This window comes from Chinchilla lanigera, unplaced genomic scaffold (assembly GCF_000276665.1).
Source record: "Chinchilla lanigera isolate Chin_1 unplaced genomic scaffold, ChiLan1.0 scaffold00082, whole genome shotgun sequence".
Taxonomy (NCBI): domain Eukaryota; kingdom Metazoa; phylum Chordata; class Mammalia; order Rodentia; family Chinchillidae; genus Chinchilla; species Chinchilla lanigera.
In genome coordinates this window covers 840755-859093 of record NW_004955483.1, presented here as the reverse complement: position 1 = coordinate 859093, position 18339 = coordinate 840755, and the positions used below count along the sequence as shown (strand labels likewise).

General features: G+C 39.1%; 2 protein-coding genes across 2 annotated transcripts; one reads left to right on the top strand and one right to left on the bottom strand.

Annotated features, from left to right (window-relative positions):
- Positions 1-7284: 7284 nt before the first annotated feature.
- On the top strand, positions 7285-7885 carry LOC102017127 (histone H2B type 1). The gene has a single exon (XM_005403297.2). The coding sequence runs from the start codon at positions 7292-7294 to the stop codon at positions 7670-7672; it is 381 nt and encodes a 126-aa protein (XP_005403354.1). The 5' UTR covers positions 7285-7291; the 3' UTR covers positions 7673-7885.
- Positions 7886-8345: 460 nt separating this feature from the next.
- LOC102017662 (histone H4) lies at positions 8346-12489 on the bottom strand. The gene has a single exon (XM_013503799.1). It carries the CDS (start codon positions 11799-11801, stop codon positions 11490-11492), a length of 312 nt encoding a protein of 103 aa, XP_013359253.1. The 5' UTR covers positions 11802-12489; the 3' UTR covers positions 8346-11489.
- Between the last annotated feature and the right edge of the window lie 5850 nt (positions 12490-18339).

Genomic DNA, 18339 nt, shown 5'->3' with positions numbered 1-18339 from the left:
CTGTTAACTTTCATTTTCTAACATTTTAAATAGGACTTTTTTAAATAAATATTTATAAGTGAGGTAAGACTATAATTTCCTTTCCTGTTGTTTTCTTTCTTCTTTCTCTTTGTCTTTCATCTCTTTCTCTTTCTTCTTTTCCTTCTCCTTCTCTTTTCCTTCTCTCTCACTCTCTATTTTTTCTTTCCTGTTGTCCTCCAGTAAATAATTTCATTTAATAATTTCATTTAATAATTATTTCATTTAATAATTTCAATAATTATTGGATAATAATTCCAGTTTATATAATTTCAAATAAAAAAATTAATAGAACTACTTTTCTATTGATTCTGTAAAATAAAGGTTATTAAGTTCCTAAATTCACCAAAACTTGTGAAATTCAACAAAGCTTGGCATCATTTGGATTGTAGGGCACAGAAGAGGTTTTTGTTTTTTAACTGTCTATCATATTAATCATGATTTCTGTATTCAATTTGTCTTTCACTAAATAACTTTAATTCTCTTTTTAATTAAATATTATTTTCAGACCTGGTATAGTACTAAATGAATAAATGCTTAATGCATAAATAAACTTGTGTAGATCTAGAGAAGCTGGGTTCCAGATGCTTCCCACTTGAAGGGAATTACTGTCTGGGGTCACACAATTTTGAAAGCTCTGGATCTCTTGAGAAGGGATTTGTTTGCCATTTAAGACACTAGGTGGCAATAGGAACGTGCATCACTTTAATCTCAGAACCCTTTCCATGAAAACTGCAGTCTGAGCAAATCTAGGTTTAAATTTTAGAGCAAACTTCCCTCTACTCTCCTGTCTTAGTTACTTTTCTTATTACTAAGACAAATACCAGACACACAACTATAAGGGGGAAAGGTTTATTCTGGTTTCGGCTGTTGAGGTTTGTAGAGGTTTCGGCTGATAGTTGGCTAACTCCAAGGCGAAGTGGCATAGCAGAGGAATATCACAAAGGAGAAACAGTTCATGTTTCAGGTAGAAGGCAGGAAGGCAACAAAGTAGCAAAGTAGCTAGGAAAGCCTCAGCAGCAGCCTGTCTCTTCCTTTCATCTCTTCTAAACTACCCGCACTTAGGGTGGATTGCACTCACACACAGAATGGGTCTTCCCATTATCCACATCCAGAATTATGTCAAACCAAACATGGAGTAATTTAGGAATCACACACCCTTAATCCCAGCATCACACACTTAATCTCAGCATCACACCCTAGATCCTGTCACCTCTTAAAAAGGCCCACCTTTGACTGCATGAGGCTTTGGAGAGACATCTAGACACAAGCTTTAACACTTCCTCTGCAAAGCTTTGCAGAGACAAGCAGATTTTGTTTCTAAGAAGTGTTGCTATATTTTTTTTTCTTCATTTTAATGCATTTTCAGAGAGTCTTGCATTTATGCCAGGTGACTTAATTCTGTTTAAAACCATAGAATTCTCCTTTCCAAGGGGCATACATTAATTCCCAAAGTTCAGGATCTTGTAATAACAGTATTTGGTCCAGGGAACTTTAACTGTGTTATCTATGTTTACCATCCTAGTTTCATCCCCTGGGTTTTTATTGTAAGGAAGTTTCAGAGAACTTTCCACTTTGTTTTTTGTTAGCTGGGCAGGGATGTGGTAATGGGTGTCTCATAATTTCCCTACTCCTTAGGTGTCTTGCTTCACAATAGCTTCCCAAAATATCTTGTTTTCCTCGTTGCAAATAAAACTTTACAGTATCCTTATCTGTCTCCACTACTTTCAGTTTAAAATTATCCTTTATCTGATATTAATATTGCTGCACTTATATTCTCTTGGTAAATATTTTCCAGAGTTTTTCTTGTCTTTTTAATATTCCTTTTCATTCCATGTATGGTTTGCTTTTAGATTGATATACTTTTAATATTTAATTAATATATTTTAATAATTCTAATTTGAAATAGGAATAAATTAACTACAGTTGATTGCATACATTTGTTTCATTTAAAAATAGAAATATCATAAAAATATAAAATACTGTACATATACCAGTACTGATATGCTTTTCAGGGAAAGAAATAACATGAAATTTTCTTTCATGAGATCAAAATCGTAGAGCAAAATGCCATATAATATGCTGTACTTAAGTTAATATCTCCTATTATTTTGAATTTTCATCTTACGTAGTCCTGAAAGAAATCAGTTTTTTAATTTGGAGTTCATTTCTTCTGGGGAAAAAGTCTATCAGAGAAGTGTATTTATCTATAATTACACTAGCCAATTTCTGTCTTTAACAATGTTAGAATCTAGTTTCCTCCCATTAGCTTGTAGCAGAAAATGCCACCGCCACTCACTGCCCCCCAACCACCAGCCAATACAATTCAGTTTGTTAGTTGTCCTGGTAATAGTTCCTGTTCCAGTTCCGGTTGCTCCTGTCTCTTAGAAAGGCTCATCACTGTGATGCATAACTTGTCACTATGATGCACATTGTATATGTCAGTGCCCAATTAATAAGCCCTTTCTGCCTGTGTACTTCCTGCTTGCTTATCTCATATCGGTAGACCACCAGAGATCAGGGCCTGATATTCTGGGAATGATCCCAAACAGTGCCCACTAATGTAAATAAATCTGCCTCCAAATCCTGGGTGTTGTGTTTTTGCTTGCCATCACAATTTCCTTATCAAATGATCACCACCTCAGAGAGTTTGTAACAAGATAAGATTTAGAAGCTTGACCTGGATAACAAATCTTCATGCTATTCAACATATACGACTATAAATATTTGATATAGTTCAATAACTCTGTATTACATTAAAATAAAACCAAATGTACTAGTGCTTTATTTGTAAACATCAGATTTAGCAAAGTTTGAATGTGATGTTAGTGATTTCAACTGAAAATATTGACCGTGATCTGATCTGAGTCCTGTGTTCCTGAGAAACAGCAGCAAATAAAGTAATCTCCCCACCTATGTTGTTGTGAAAACGGCTTCCTGGAAGAAACTCATAGGCCAAAAAAACAGTCTTTAATGATTTTTCTTTTTTACTTATGACAATATAACATGGCCAAACACAGACCCTCTAAATTCCTCAGAAACAATTAGATAGATTGCTTTTCCCTACTGGTAATTTTAAAACAAAATTTTTGTTGTTGTTTTTTGTTGTTGTTGTTTAAGACAGTCTCACTGTGTAGTCCAGGTTGGCCTTGAACGCACTATGTAGCCCAGGCTCCTCTCCAGCTCATAGTGATGAGGCTGCCTCTGCCTCCTTTGAGTGCAGGGATTATAGGCATGCACTACTACGCTCTGCAAAAACCTGTTTCTTAACCAAAAGTTTGTTAAATTATCTCCTTTCCTGAAGCACTTGAGGTATTTTGCCCACCCTCAGCCTGAACCTAAATTTCCTGCTTAAGGGTCATTGTTGAGACAGGAGTGGCTTCAGGGTAAGACATTTTTTGATCTATTATCCATCCAGTCAGGAAACTTTTTCATCCCATTTCCCCATTTCCAAAACCTTCCAATCTTTTTCATTTTTCATATAAAAGGAAAATTCTGTCTTGTCTTACCTGTGTGAAACTTGCAAATCTTACATAGTAGTCATGCTCCCCATACTATAATAGTGCTTTACTCATCAGTAACCTTTTTGAAAAAAATCTCTCCCCTTCTTAAATCTAAATTTGTTTTCTTATTTAATGCTTGAACCATTTTGTCTGCCTTGTATACTTTATATTTCACAAAATTGATTTAGATATGGAATAGACATTGCACTTTGGGTCTATTCTCACCACTCTTCAGTGCTATGTAAAAGCCAAGTTCATTTATTCATGATGCACACCATTAAATTAGTTGAGTGGTCCTTTAGATTCATGATTCAAATCCTATAAGCTCAATAGCTATAAAGATAGTGTTGTAGGCAGCTGAGTTAGATAGAAATGTTATAGGCAGTCAGATAGGGCTAGGCCCTCAAAGAAGCCAGTATGGACGATAAGATACCTTGCAACTGCAGGAGAGATAGGCGCTCCCACAGTGGGCCAGACCTCAAGACAAAAGATAAAGCAAATGCCCCACATACTTGCCTGGAGATAGACATCAGGGATTGATATTCTAAATAGGTAGCAATCACCTTGAAAAAGTCAAGAAGAGTCACTAACCCAACCCCTCACAAGAAAGGCCCCTGTTCTATATTCATGCCCACTTGATATGTGACTTACTTCCCCACTTGATCCTGACTTAATCAAGTTTACCTGAACAATTAAACTTGTAATCTTATTGGCTGACCATAGTTTTGTCCCACCTTATGTCCACCTTGTGATTTCCCATTTTTGCCACCTTGGACCCACTTCACCTCATGGTTTGCTCTATAAAAGTTCCTTAGAAAGACAGGGTCCTTGGCAACTCACTCAGTCCCCTTCTGTCCCTATTTCAGACAGAAGCTTTCCTTCCCTCAATAAACATATTCTGCTCTTAACCTCCACTGTTCCTAAAATTCATTCTTCGATTTTAGAGAAGACTAACTGATCCCAGATATCTTTCAGGTTGGGAGTTTCTTTCCCTATACCAATTGGATGTAGCTAAAAAACAAAGATTAGTTATAGCTGGATGCGGTGGTCCACACCTGTAATACGAGCTAATGTAGAGTCTGAGTCAAGAGCACCACAAACAAGTTCAAGTCCGCTTGGTCAGCTTCACAAGATTTTGCCTCAATATGAAAATGAAAAGAGATTATAATGTTCAGTGTAACAGTGTTTACTTAGCAGGAATGAGACCCTGGGTTGAATTCAAATGATTATACATATGCAGCAAATAATAAAGATTTATTGACTTAGTGCTCTCATTTTATTAGTCATATTTTTCTGAAATTGAAAATAGGTCAAACTAAAAAGGTCTTGTGTTTTCAGGCAGTGTGCCTTCACAATTATCACATACATTTGTACAAATAGATGTCCTTTTTGAGGTGAAATCTCATGGAGAAGCTGAAATTTCAGTCAGGTCAAATTTTGGCAATGCTTTTTTTTGACTGTCACATCTAAAATGGCTGAATATTGACTAAACTCTAAAGCTTTGGTTCTTGATAGGAGCCTTTCTCCATAATTATCAAATTCCCAATGATTATATTAACAAATATGTGATATTGCTGATATTAATATAAAATAACAAGTAAAAAAACCTAATAGCAATGTTTATGCAAATTGTTGCTTTTGTTATATATTTGAAAAGACTTAAGCTATTCATTTTGTAAAACACATATATAAGGAGGAAAAATCATAGACAAAGAATGGACAAGGCAGAATGCTGGGAAAAAAAACGTGGGATAGAGGGAGGTTGAGGGAAATATATCCCTTGATGACTTTTCTTTTGCTCTACCACTAGAACCTCCACAGAAGGACAGAAGCAGCAGGACAGATGCACCCACACCTCCTAGCACAGCCCTTCTCACACTGCAGTGTGAGCCCAGATCACCTGGGGACTTCCTCTAGGATGCAGCGTGTGTAGATCTGGAAGTGAACTCTGCATTTTTAAATTCATGGATGACTTGCTACTGCTGGCTTAGAGACCACAGTCGAAGTAGCAGGACTGTAGCAGAAAAGAAGCAGCTATGTTGAATTACCTCTGTGGAAAAAGTCTCCAGGGTGCAGGCCCACCAAAGCAAAGGATGGCTAGAAAAGGCTACAGTTAAGAAAATTGGAGGTGTGCTCAAAAAAATAAGTTAAAACTAGCATAAAAGCCAGTTGAGCAATGACAGAGCAACAAAGGTATGTATAAAAATTTGAGGCTTTAGTGATAATCAGTGCTTATCACTTAACTTCAGGAGCTAAAAAGAAGGAATTAAATATCTAATCAATCAGAAAGACGACACAAAAAAATCAAAATGTAGTTATGTACAGATCCAGCCTCTGTTACATGTTATATGTCTGAAAAGACTTGGGCTATTCATTTTTCAAAATACCTATATAAAGTAGGAAAAATTTCTTCCCTATCATCTCATGGTCTTTGGCTGAGCCTAATAGTTAAAATGACATAGGACAGATTAGCACGACAAAAGAATACACAATTTAATAAATTCTACATATACATGATACCTCACAAATAAATGAAGACCCAAAAAAGCAGTTCTCATAGAGATTACTTGTACACTGTTAGATAAAGAGTAGCAAATTATGAAACCAGGAACTAAATCAGGCGAGAAATGTTGGCAGTGGAAAACTGCCAGGAACATAAGGGTTAGTTTATAAGATTTGTATGAACAGATTTTACTGAGCCTCCAGTCCCTCTCTTAGTGATCCCTTCATGTTAACCGTTCCCTATAGAAAGCTTTTGCGCAGGGGCCTCCTGCCTCTAGGAACTTAAAACCCAGGGCTCAGGAGAAGGCAGGACAGGAGGACAAACAAAACGACTACGAATATAGAAAGAAACACTGTAGAAAAAAAAACATGAAATGGTCCCCCCACCCCCGACAATAGACAGTTTCGGTAAAAAAAGAAAGTGAAAGTAACCTTGTGCCATAAGAGGCTTTTCCATTTTACACTTTTTTTTTCATCCTTAAACTGGTGAGGTTGGATACTTAGGTTGGGTATTTGTCTTGTCTTCAGTCTGTGGCTAACGTATGTTCGATTCGCTTTTTTCCAATAGGAAGAAAGAACTATGTTCCCTCTCCTCTGGTTCTCTCTGCGAGGTTGTCTTCTACCTCTCCGCAGTCTGTTCCCTTTCCTTTTTTGACTTATCTGCATTCTATACAAAGTAGGACAAAAGCAACACTGTCACGAGGCTATCTGCATGCCAGTAGGCCCCCTGGATCTCCCTTCTTGCTTTCCTACCACTGATTTTTTTTTTTTTTTTTTTTTTTTTTTTTTGGTGCAGGGAAGCAAACTCAGGATGTTGCACTTGCGAGGCAGGCGCTTGTGCTGCTGAGCTATATCCCCGGCCCCTCTACCGCTGCTCTAGAATCTAGAGTCAAAGCTAAAACTATTGGTCTTCCAGGAGCTTTCAAATGCATTTGTGGAAGTACCGTTGCCAGCCTGACACTTCAAAACATAAGAGAAAGCAACTTTTAGTAAATAGAGCTAAATTGTTTTGAGTAAGAGGAATTTATTCTGGAAAGAGTATTGAATAGGTTGAAGAAGCTGGCCTGACTTGAGGGAGGGACTGGCTCTGAGGAGTTGACCAATGACAGATAGACTGAGACTCCATCTTTGCATGGGTTACATACTAGAATGAACCAATCAGAGACAGTAAAATTCAAGTCTTCATTTACATACCTTTGTCTACAAATAGGCTAAGTCTGAGCGCTTAGTATTTCTTCTGTTTTTGGTCTACAATAGCTGTAGTAAGCATGCCTGAGCCCGCGAAGTCGGCGCCGGCCCCGAAGAAGGGCTCTAAGAAGGCGGTGACCAAGGCGCAGAAGAAGGACGGCAAGAAGCGCAAGCGCAGCCGCAAGGAGAGCTATTCGGTGTACGTGTACAAGGTGCTCAAGCAGGTGCACCCCGACACGGGCATCTCGTCCAAGGCCATGGGCATCATGAACTCGTTCGTGAACGACATCTTCGAGCGCATCGCGGGCGAGGCCTCGCGCCTGGCGCACTACAACAAGCGCTCGACCATCACGTCTCGGGAGATCCAGACCGCCGTGCGGCTGCTGCTGCCCGGGGAGCTGGCCAAGCACGCCGTGTCTGAGGGCACCAAGGCCGTCACCAAGTACACCAGCTCCAAGTGAGCGCACCCTGCTGCTACCTACAACCCAAAGGCTCTTCTCAGAGCCACCTACTTACCCGTAATTGGAGCTGTACACTGATAATTTCTGTTCCCTGAGTGGCACCGCTTCGTAAAATGGTACGTTAATTCCTGAGCATTTACCCGTTCACAGTGTCACAAAAGCGTCCATTCCAACAATACCGGAGCTCCTGAAAGGAGTGGGTGCCTTTTGAAATTTGATGTAAGATGTGTCCTTATTGGGAGCACTTTATAGTGCTGGTAGCCTACAAAATGTGCTATCATTTTTGGCAAAAGATTTTTTTACTTCCTCTTTTTCATAAGCTAGACCTGCAAAGGTTCCCAGAGTTTTCAAGGTTATAGGATGGAAGAATTGCCTCAATCTCTAATTTACTCCTGTCCTATCCTCGTCCTTATGTGTTTTGCTCAGCAGTTAGTGGCCACAATTTAACAATCCTGGAAATGAAGAATAGTACAAACCCAGGCAGATGTAAGAAATGTGGAAGTGGGCTTGGGAGAAAAGAAGTGCTTGGGTTAGAACTTAATGTTCTTAGTGTATGTGCTGCGAAAGCAAACACAGAACCCAGGATCTTAAACATGTCTTCAACCACTAATCCATACTTTAATTCCAGATGTAGCCTTTTGATGTTCATAATGCTGGACTCTGTTCTGGAACTATGCCTTGTGACCACTTGATGCTAGAGACAAACAATGGAAGATTTTCTCACTCGTTTTGCAAGTCTTTGGGGGAAAAGGGTAGAGGTTTTCAGGGAAAATGGAGGTAAGAAAGGTTTGGTTAGGGGTTCCTCAACGGAAAATACCAAACTCACCCAGGAATAAATGATTCTTGAGAAATAATTATAACCAGTCTTTCCAGCAGTTTATGTACCCTTTTATTCTCTCAACAAAGTAAAGTAAAAGCAAAAATTGAAAAAGGTTTTATGTTAGTGACCAAATTGTTTTTCAAGTTTACCTACTCACTTTTATTTTAGTATGAGTTACACTAGAAGTTCCCAGTTCATTAAGAACCCACTTGCCTTTCTAGAATCATGATGGTCATTGTGAAAGCACACGTGATCACGTATGTGCCCCTAATCAGATCCTTTTCGATTTCCCACTGTTCTTGGTGCAAAATTACGAAATGCCTGTATGGGCTCAAACTGCAAAATCTGGCACTCCTCTGAGTCTGCAACCCAAAGAACGTTCTTTTCTTCCTTTTTGGTTTTTTGTTCTTGTTTGTTTCTTCAATCTTTGGTCTTCAAGGGTTTAGAATTAGCCATGACTCCTCTAGACTCAGGGCCTTTGCAATTTTTCTCACATAAAATTCCTCTAATTTGAGACCCTTCCTCACCACACACACACACACAGAGAGAGAGAGAGAGAGAGAAGAGAGAGAGAGAGAGAGAGAGAATAACAAGTAACAAGTTTCAAGCTCAGCTAAATCATCATGTGGAAACTGTTAGAGGTTCTCATGGCCCCAGAAAACTTCCCCTATATCTAGGCCCAAACCATGCTTTAGTAAGGGTCATAGAACCCTAGGAATTGGTGGGGTTGTATCAGAATCAGATCTCTAAGCCTGGGAGGAACTATACCTCCTCTAGAGCACAAGGTAGGAAACAAAAGGTTAAGCAAAATCAAAGGTGTATTAGAAAGCAAGGGTAATGACATTTCATTAGGCACCTGTACTGTCTCATACAAGAACATTCTGGACAGACAAAAGGAGCCTACAGGAGGCTAACAGTCAGTAGCCACTCATATTCATGTCACTCATATTCTAGTGGCAAACATAGAATTATGTAGAAGGATACAGTGAGTGATTCTCAAACTGCAGTGCACACAAGAACCATCTGCAAGGCTGTTGAACTATGCTAGTACCAATCAGAGTGTTTCTGTTTCATTAGGTCTGGGATAAGACCCACAAATTCGCCTTACTAAAAAGTTCCCCTGAAAAATAGGCTTAATAAGCACCTGTACACACACAGTATGTGGCTTTCCTTGCGTTAAAGACGAAGTTATAAAATCATGAAAGGTCTATATGCCAAACAACCAGATTAGGTTTATTATGTAGTCCATAAAAAGTTGAAGAAAGTTTCTCAACAAGGACTGAGATGATAAGCTGGTTTTTGGTGGCAGGCAACTGGACAGATTGGAGGGAAATGTCACTGAAAAGTGATAAAAGTTCAAGGTAAAGAAGCAGTAGCTAGGTAAGGGAATACTAAAAATAGTTTTAAAAAATAATCGAAGAGCAGTTAAAGTTTCCATTTAGGATTTTGCAAAATGTTGTGCTTCCTCTGTGCCAGGTGTGAGAAACAGCAATGAACAGAGTTAGCTGTCCTGGGCTAAAATATCCTAGTGAGAGAAAAACAATAAATTTTAAGCAGGATATTTCAACCAGAGTTCTGGATGCTGTGAAGCAATGAAATAAAACCAAATGACATGATCTGGACTAGGTGATTCCTTACAGAAAGCAACCAAAAATCTAGGAAATTAAAGGTTCCAGGGAAAGGTCAGTATTGATACCAGAAAAAAAAAAAATTATATCCTACAGAAAGGCGTTTGAGCTAAAGAAATATTTCAACTTGTGTGCTAAGATACCAGTGACAAAAATAAAGGGTTAATTGACGAAGCTGAAGGTTAAACATTTGACTGCATATGTTGTACAATGTGATAAAATGAACCCAGATTAGTCATAGCACAGTAAAGGGGTTATAAGCACCTTTTAAACTGTACTGTGGGGAATGGATTTTTGAGATTAAAAAGGAGAAGCAAGGAGAAGAAACAAGCTATAGCAATAATGATGGTGAAATTGTTAAGAGTTGGTTGTAGGAAACACCCAAGAGAATTTATGGGTGAAGTGGGTTAGATGAAGAAACAACTGACATCTATTGCGCCTTTACCATACTAAAGACAGGGTTTTAGTCAATTTTGTGCTGTTAGAACAATGGAGACTGGTCAATTAACAATGAAACAAAAAGCTATTTTCATAGATGTAAGGCTTGTAAGACCAAGCAGCTGGTGTCTGGCAAAGTTCTTGCTGCATCACCATAGGAGGCAGGCAAAGGTTAAAAGAAAAAGTGTCATAACGTGTTCCTACCAGTTCAGTCTTGTGTACCTGATGTGGTTGGAATACCTTAACTGCTAGGAAGAGGAGAGGGACAAGGTGAAGTCCAGATCTGACAGTGACTTTCACTCCTCACAGCAGCTAGGAAGAAACTGGTCACATGCTATAAAACTAAACGGCCAGAAAATCTTCCTCTGGCGCAAAAAGATGACTTTTTTCAAAAATGTCAGCTTTCATCACACGTACTTCAGGAATTCAGACTAAAATCCATTAACGATATTCTTAATAACGGATAAAAACTATGGGAAGCTTAAACAATCGAGTATACGATTTCTTGTTTTCTCTTCCTGAAACTTACAAGGTAGTGAGTTTTGAATTAAGACCTTAGGCTTAATACAACTACCCCAGCATGCAGTACCAACACAGTGATAGCCACAGACCAGCAGACGCTAAATTCAAAGTTTTCTGACATTCCAAATTTTTACAGGGTTGTTAGAAAGTGGAAAGCCTTACCCAAACTACCCTGACAGCGAGGGACAGTCCCTTCAAACTCCACTGTGGAAGCCCAAGGACCACCGCAGAAGTTCAACATCCGCTGTTACCATACCCAGCTTTCTCTCTCAAGCGGATATTTAACACAATGTCATATCGTGTTAACGAGACAAGCAGGCTAGTCAAGCGTTACTCTTTTGAATGAAACAAGTAGTTGGTCCTGAAAAGGACCGTTTGGGTTGATTGAGAGTAAAAGACAACGAAGAACTTAGCCGCCAAAACCGTAGAGCGTGCGTCCCTGGCGCTTGAGCGCGTAGACCACGTCCATGGCGGTGACCGTCTTGCGCTTGGCGTGCTCCGTGTAGGTGACGGCGTCGCGGATTACGTTCTCCAAAAAGACTTTCAGAACGCCGCGCGTCTCCTCGTAGATGAGGCCAGAGATGCGCTTGACACCGCCGCGCCGCGCAAGACGGCGGATGGCGGGCTTGGTAATACCCTGGATATTGTCACGCAATACCTTGCGGTGGCGCTTAGCACCGCCCTTCCCAAGGCCTTTGCCTCCTTTGCCACGACCAGACATACTTGAACTGCACGCACCGAACAAGCAACACAATGCCTCCTGTCGCGCCACCACAGGACTTTTATAGTAGTGTTTCGGACCTGTTTGAAAACTTCAAGGCGGGGGTGGGAACTGTACTTCCCGCCCTGCTGCACATTTTTTTTTCCTGCTCAGCCTGGAGGAGATGGGCGGAGCCAGAAGCAACAGCAGAGCCTGAGGCGGCCTACTCAAGTCTGTGGTAATCCTTAGAGACGGAAGAGGAGGAGCCAACGGCTGCATTGTTTGTCGTGCCTCATTCCCTTCAATCATCTCTTTTAAACCATTAAAAAATGTCTTGCGTACCTACGGGAATGAAATTGCACCTGTCACACTAATACCTTCTCTCCCTCTCTTTTCCCTTTTGGAAGCCAGTGTTTGGCCAGGTTGATCTTAAACACTGTGTATGTAGCTCAGTCTGACCTCAAGCTAGTGGTGATTCTCCTGCTTTAGACTAAGGAGTACTATGATTCTGAAAGTGAGACATCACCCCTGGAACAGGCTGATATTTGCCTTGCAAATTTGAACTACTTTTGTACATTGTTATGCATTTCATACAAATCTGAGTCTCTTGGAGAAAAGTGAACACTTCCAATTAAAATGGAGAATAATGCAGGTAAAATTGTCCTTGGAGAGGGAAAAGTACTACAGTTTGTTGGACAATCCCACCACAAGTCTGGGCCCAACATTTATTGCCTCCTTACTGCTTTTCTATCTGTTAATATGGTGTCTTGCAATCTGAAACTACCTTCTGTTGCTATCATAATTCCCAACTGTGTGTACTTGCAAATGTGATTCACAAGTCGGTGAAAAAAATCACTTGATTACATTCAATTTATTCCCCCAACATTCTCAATTTTCACCAGCATCTCAACACCCCAAAAGCATTTCTCTTTGGCTCTGTATTGTCTCATAAAATAGTTTTTAACAATTTGCAGCCTTAAAATGTTGATTTGTTATTTATTGGAAAATAGTAGCTATTGCTCCACAATTCATATGTCTGAAATTCATTTTTTGACAGTAACATTTATAAACTCTCAATGCAGTGTATCTAGTTCCACTAAAAGTTAGTTACCAGACAATAAAATATACACCAAACTTGGAATGTTAAGGATAAACAATAGCAAGAAATTTTACACTGATAATGTTTTATATAGATTACATTTTCAAATGATAGTTTGATATTTGAGGTTAAGTACTACATGTTCTTATATGTTTTTCAGTTTTTAAAATGTAGTTTGTGGAAAATTCAAATGTATATATGACTTTCATTATCACTACTATTACTTTGCAGTGTATTTCATTGTCAAGCATTGTATCAGGATTCTTCCTCTAACTTCTCCATATCTTAGTCTTTACATAATTTTGGTAGCATAAGCTTAGCAAAATAGTGGGCATTTCATATATTTCTAAGGAATTCAGCAGTAGAGACATTAACAGGGCCTTAGAAGCTAGGTTTGCAGATGCCTAATGGATAAGAAGACACAGGACAAACCTTGGCATGTCTGTCTCCATTTTATATCTATCCATTTCATCCTCTTAAAACTTTGGTCAGATTTCTGCTCACTTGTATGTGTAATCATGTAAATCACTACAGGTGTATCTTTCTAAAAATGAAATACAAGGTTTATAATTCCTAAATTAACTTACCTCATCCTACTTCAAGAGGGAGTAAGATTTACAGGGACACTTAATTGTCAATTTTTTCAAAGTCCTGTTCTGTGGAAAAACACCTAAAAATCTCCAATTACTGTCCTACACATATAAGGTACCTTACTGAGTCTATGTAAAGCAGAGCCTTTGCAGAACATCCAGTGATGAGGTGACACCCCTAAAATGGCGTTAATAATATCCCTTAATTACTGCAGGCTGATCAGGTCTGCAATCTCCTGAATGAGTGTATGGTGAAAGCTAAATAAAAAGAGGCAAATGGAATGATTTCAGGGCTCCAAGAGGATCAACGCCCTCTCACATAATTCCTAATTCCCTCAGGGCTAAGACCAAGACCTTCTCTGGGTCGCCCATATTTATTTGGTGATCAGAAGAAGGAAGGGGAGTACTCAAGAAGAGCAGAACCACTCAAGGACTTCTCTAAGTAAGGTATTAAATTAATCCACTGAAGAATGAGATGCCTGAGGCTATAGTCTTTAGTTAAGCTCTGATCCCGGTGTCCTTTGCTGTGATCTTCTCTTATCCTTTGAGGCTTTCTGGTTTCATCTACCACTATAGGTTTTAGTAGGGATTAGTGACTCACAAGAGGTTCACTTACTATGAGTCCACCATTTCCAGATAAGAAGCCTAGGCCTTGGACAAATTCACAAGTGAACATGAAAAGCCATTTGATTAACTTAAGTCCTGATCAAGTCTGCTTCATAGTGGTCTCCATCACCCTAAACTGAAGCAGATAACCCATAAAGTCTCCTCTGGAACAACCTGAAAAACCACTCCTGAGATAATGGTCAACTAGACCATTACTTGACCAGGATTACTTATGCTGAAGCGATACATACTACACAGCTATGCAAACCTCCAAATCTTGCCTTTAAAAGCTCCTTTTCTGTAAAAGTGGATAATTTCTATCAGGCCTTGAAATATCAGGAATGAAAGTCTTTATTTGTCTTTCCCAACCAAACCAAACTGATTCACACTCCTCATTGTATTCACCAGTACACATCTCTTTGAATGACATTTTGCCAAGAGTAGTAGGACCTAGTTTCATGGGTCCCTTAGAAATGGGAGTTTTCCTTTACAACTCTAGTACCAAGTTGACTCAACACAGGATGAAGTACTATATAAAAACAAGTCATACTATAAACAAAAGCAACCTTCTCAAACTCACTGCTAATCAAGGTGGAAAAGGTGGACAGTTAGGAAACATTACCTATTTTAATTTTTCAAATGAAGTCAGTAGAGAGCAATTACTAGGTATTCCATGAAAATGTTTTTCCTCTAAAAGTATATTTTTAAGGAAAAGCATTCAAAACTGATTTTCAAACTGATACGTATGCTCCCAAATTTAAGCCTTCTACAAAATGATGTCCAAGTATGTTTCATAAAAAGAAATGAAGGAAAGACTAATAGTCACTCTTGTAAACTAAGTAAATATCAGGAAAGACTGAAACAAGAAAATTAACTCAGTTATCTTGGAATTTAGAAAAAATTCAATAATGTATTTCTTGATGAATAAGTAAGAATGTCAAAATTTTATGCTATGCAAAGTCACACACATTTCATCTACAGATGCATTATTTCATTTTTTTCTAGTGAGGATTCAGAGCGTGAGACAAATTCTTTAGTTGCAAGTAAGGAAAAGAGGAGTATAAGTTCACAAATGATTAACCAGACAAATGAGAATTACAAGGAAATATCCTTTCTGGACAATTTACTATTGATTAAAGGTATCAAATTTAGTAAGGTTTCCTGTTAACTTTTCTGCTTTCTTCTGGTAATCATAAACATAATTTCCATTCATTGGGACAGCTGCGGCTACAAAGACTGATGGCACTTTTGTCATTATGTTTTCGTCAAATTAAATAACCTATCCTAATAATTCTATATTAAACTGCCTACAAAACATAATTCCTTAAATGCTCTTTCAGTCTGTTGGAACTTATTTCATTCATTGAAGTACATTTTTTTGGGGGGTGTCTTTTGAGACAAGGTCCCGAGATATATCTCAGAGTAGCCTTCTAGGCACCTTTGTAGCAGGCTAGTCTAGAAGTCAGGGTGATCCTCCTGCCTCAGGCTCTCAAGTGCTGGGATTATAGTCATATACTAGCCCTTGTGCTGCAAGTTAAACTCTTTGTACCTCTTCATTTTGTATTTTTTGACTTATGATTTCACTGTTTTAAAATAACTTGTTAAAAGGAGATGTCATCTGATTTGTAGGTAAAAAGATGCTGGTCCAGTCACATATTTTCTGTCTGGGGAACAATAGTCCCATACAGCATATCAGCATCATTGGTAAGCACCTGATGGCAGGGTAGAAAATGTAGACTTGAGAGCACATTCATTACCAGGCATTCGTTATCAGAACCAAGGGGAAGATTGTGGTCTTCAGGGAAGAGTTCTGAACACTTTTTAGAAATAAGCAAATCTAGCTGGGCCTGGTGGCACATACCTGATCCCAGCACTAGGAGGCTGAGGTAAGAGGATCCTTGTGAGTTCCAGACCACCCTAAACTACATAGTGAGCTCAAGGCCAGCCTGAATTACAGGTCTCAAAGACCAAAAAAGAAAAAGCAAATCCAAGAATGGAGGTGAAGGCATGGACTACATCCTTTCATTCTCATGAGACAGCATAGTTCAAAAGGCCTGCCAAACACTCCTCAGAGTGTTTTAGGAGACTCTGCATCTGTTTGACTAATAGGGCCTCATATTTGTGCATTTCTATGTTAACTTTCAGGAGATTAATAATTGCAAAGATTTTTGTACATTGCAGATTGCAATAATCTGTCCAGTAGAAAATAAAACTCAAAAGTTACAATTGTATCACATGACAATAACCATTTTTAATATAATTTTCCTTTGTTTTTCAGTCTTTCATGAACTATGTATATTCTTGTTAATATATTCCTTTGTAATGGGGTTGTCTTTCTGATATAGCTATACTGATGAGTACTATATTAGAAACATTCTATTTAAATATTTTAGGTTTAGTTTCTTGTTTTTAATTTCACCAGTCAATAGCTATCATAAGGTATTTGCTTTACAGTCTAATTGTTTATGTCAAAGAAAGCAGATATTTGCTTTTTTGGCTGTGTAGGACTGCCCAGTGAAGTTCAGGTTCCTGAAGAAATCATTTCTTTTTGTTTCCCAATTGTAAATGTTTGTAAATCTTTTTACTCAAGCCTTGTAAGAATATTAGGAGGCAGGCCTCGTCACCAATAATTCACTTCTAATAATCAATACCCAAAATTTTCCCATATACTCTTGCTCCCTCATCAACACGGTCACCTCTACAGTTTGAAACTCTTCAAAGGGACAAATGAAGCTATTTTCTAAATAAATTGTTGATCACAACACTATTATATATCACATGCAAGGTCCTGTACTAGAACAACCACGTATGTCATTCCAGTTTTTAAAAATTCATATTCTTTTTTCACCGAGGGAGGTAAACTGTAAATGTATTGTGAACAGTTTTTATTGACAAAATGTATCCACAGTTCTGAAAAGAACCTTTTTCATTTCCAAGGAAATCACTGGTTTGCGTTAGGCCCTCTTCTCTATGAAAGCAGCAAGCCGGCTCTGTGTCCATGACTAAGAACGTGACACCCTGGATAAAGACAGCAAGCAAACTGGTGTCCTGAAAGAGAGGCAACAGAAACAGTATTTCCCTTATGCCTTCTGCAGTGCCATGACAGCTGAGCTCTGGTAAGCGCAGGTCAGTCTTGAATTCATGCTGGAACAGGCGCACCAGGTGCGGGAAGGGAAGTTTGAGGATCAGCAGCTCCATGGACTCCACGAACTGTGCTGGATCTGGCGCAGCCCCACGGTGCCCAGCGGGTAGCGCTGTGGCCTTGTTGGCCAGCTGCTTACTTGAGGCCTTGAGCAGGTGGACTTGCGCGTTGACTTGCTTAGTAAGGCTAAGTAAAGGACAGCTACTCGCTGGTATTGTCCTATTACTTCTAGAAAGTGTTTGAGTTGGGTTTATCGGTCCCTCACTGAGTTTTCCTTTAGACAAAGATGGAATATATTGTTTGCAGGTTAGTCCACATTTTAATACGTGGAAGGTAGTCATGTACTGTTTACTAGCTTTTTCTTAACTACATTTTCCTGAATGGTAATAACCAAGTTTGAAAGCATTAAGTTGCCCTCATTTATACACTTTAAAAACCCCGCCCTGAAATCTGATTGGTCACTTCTCCTTCTTTGTTCTCTCATAATTTAATTCTAATTTGGGGGTTTATTCTTATTTTCAGAATTTTTGAGTGACGGTATGGAAACTCAATTTGTGTAAAAGTTTGTGTACTGAAATACGCTCATATGGTAACCGACCTACTGTCCCACATGTACTTTTTAGTACTTCTACTTACCTTGCTTACATCCCATTTTTGTTCATATAATAGTACTCTTCCCCTTGCTTCTACAGTTTGAGTTAAATTTTCCCTTTCTTTTAAAATATCTTGTAATGTGTAAAATTTTAAACTAGCATTATGGGGCAAAGCGTGACTTCCCCCTTTCTAACACGGAAAATTGCTGTCAGTTAGAAAACTTCAGCCAGTGAAGTGTCCATACTGTGCTTGAAAAGCATTGCAGCACTTTACAGAAAAATTGGGTGGCTCTGAAAAGAGCCTTTGTTTTCCGGAAATATGGACCACTAGAGCTGCTCAGCTCTTCACTTGCCCTTGGCCTTGTGGTGGCTCTCAGTCTTCTTGGGCAGCAGCACGGCCTGGATGTTGGGCAGCACGCCGCCCTGCGCGATCGTCACCTTGCCCAGCAGCTTGTTGAGCTCCTCGTCGTTGCGGATGGCCAGCTGCAGGTGGCGCGGGATGATGCGCGTCTTCTTGTTGTCGCGGGCC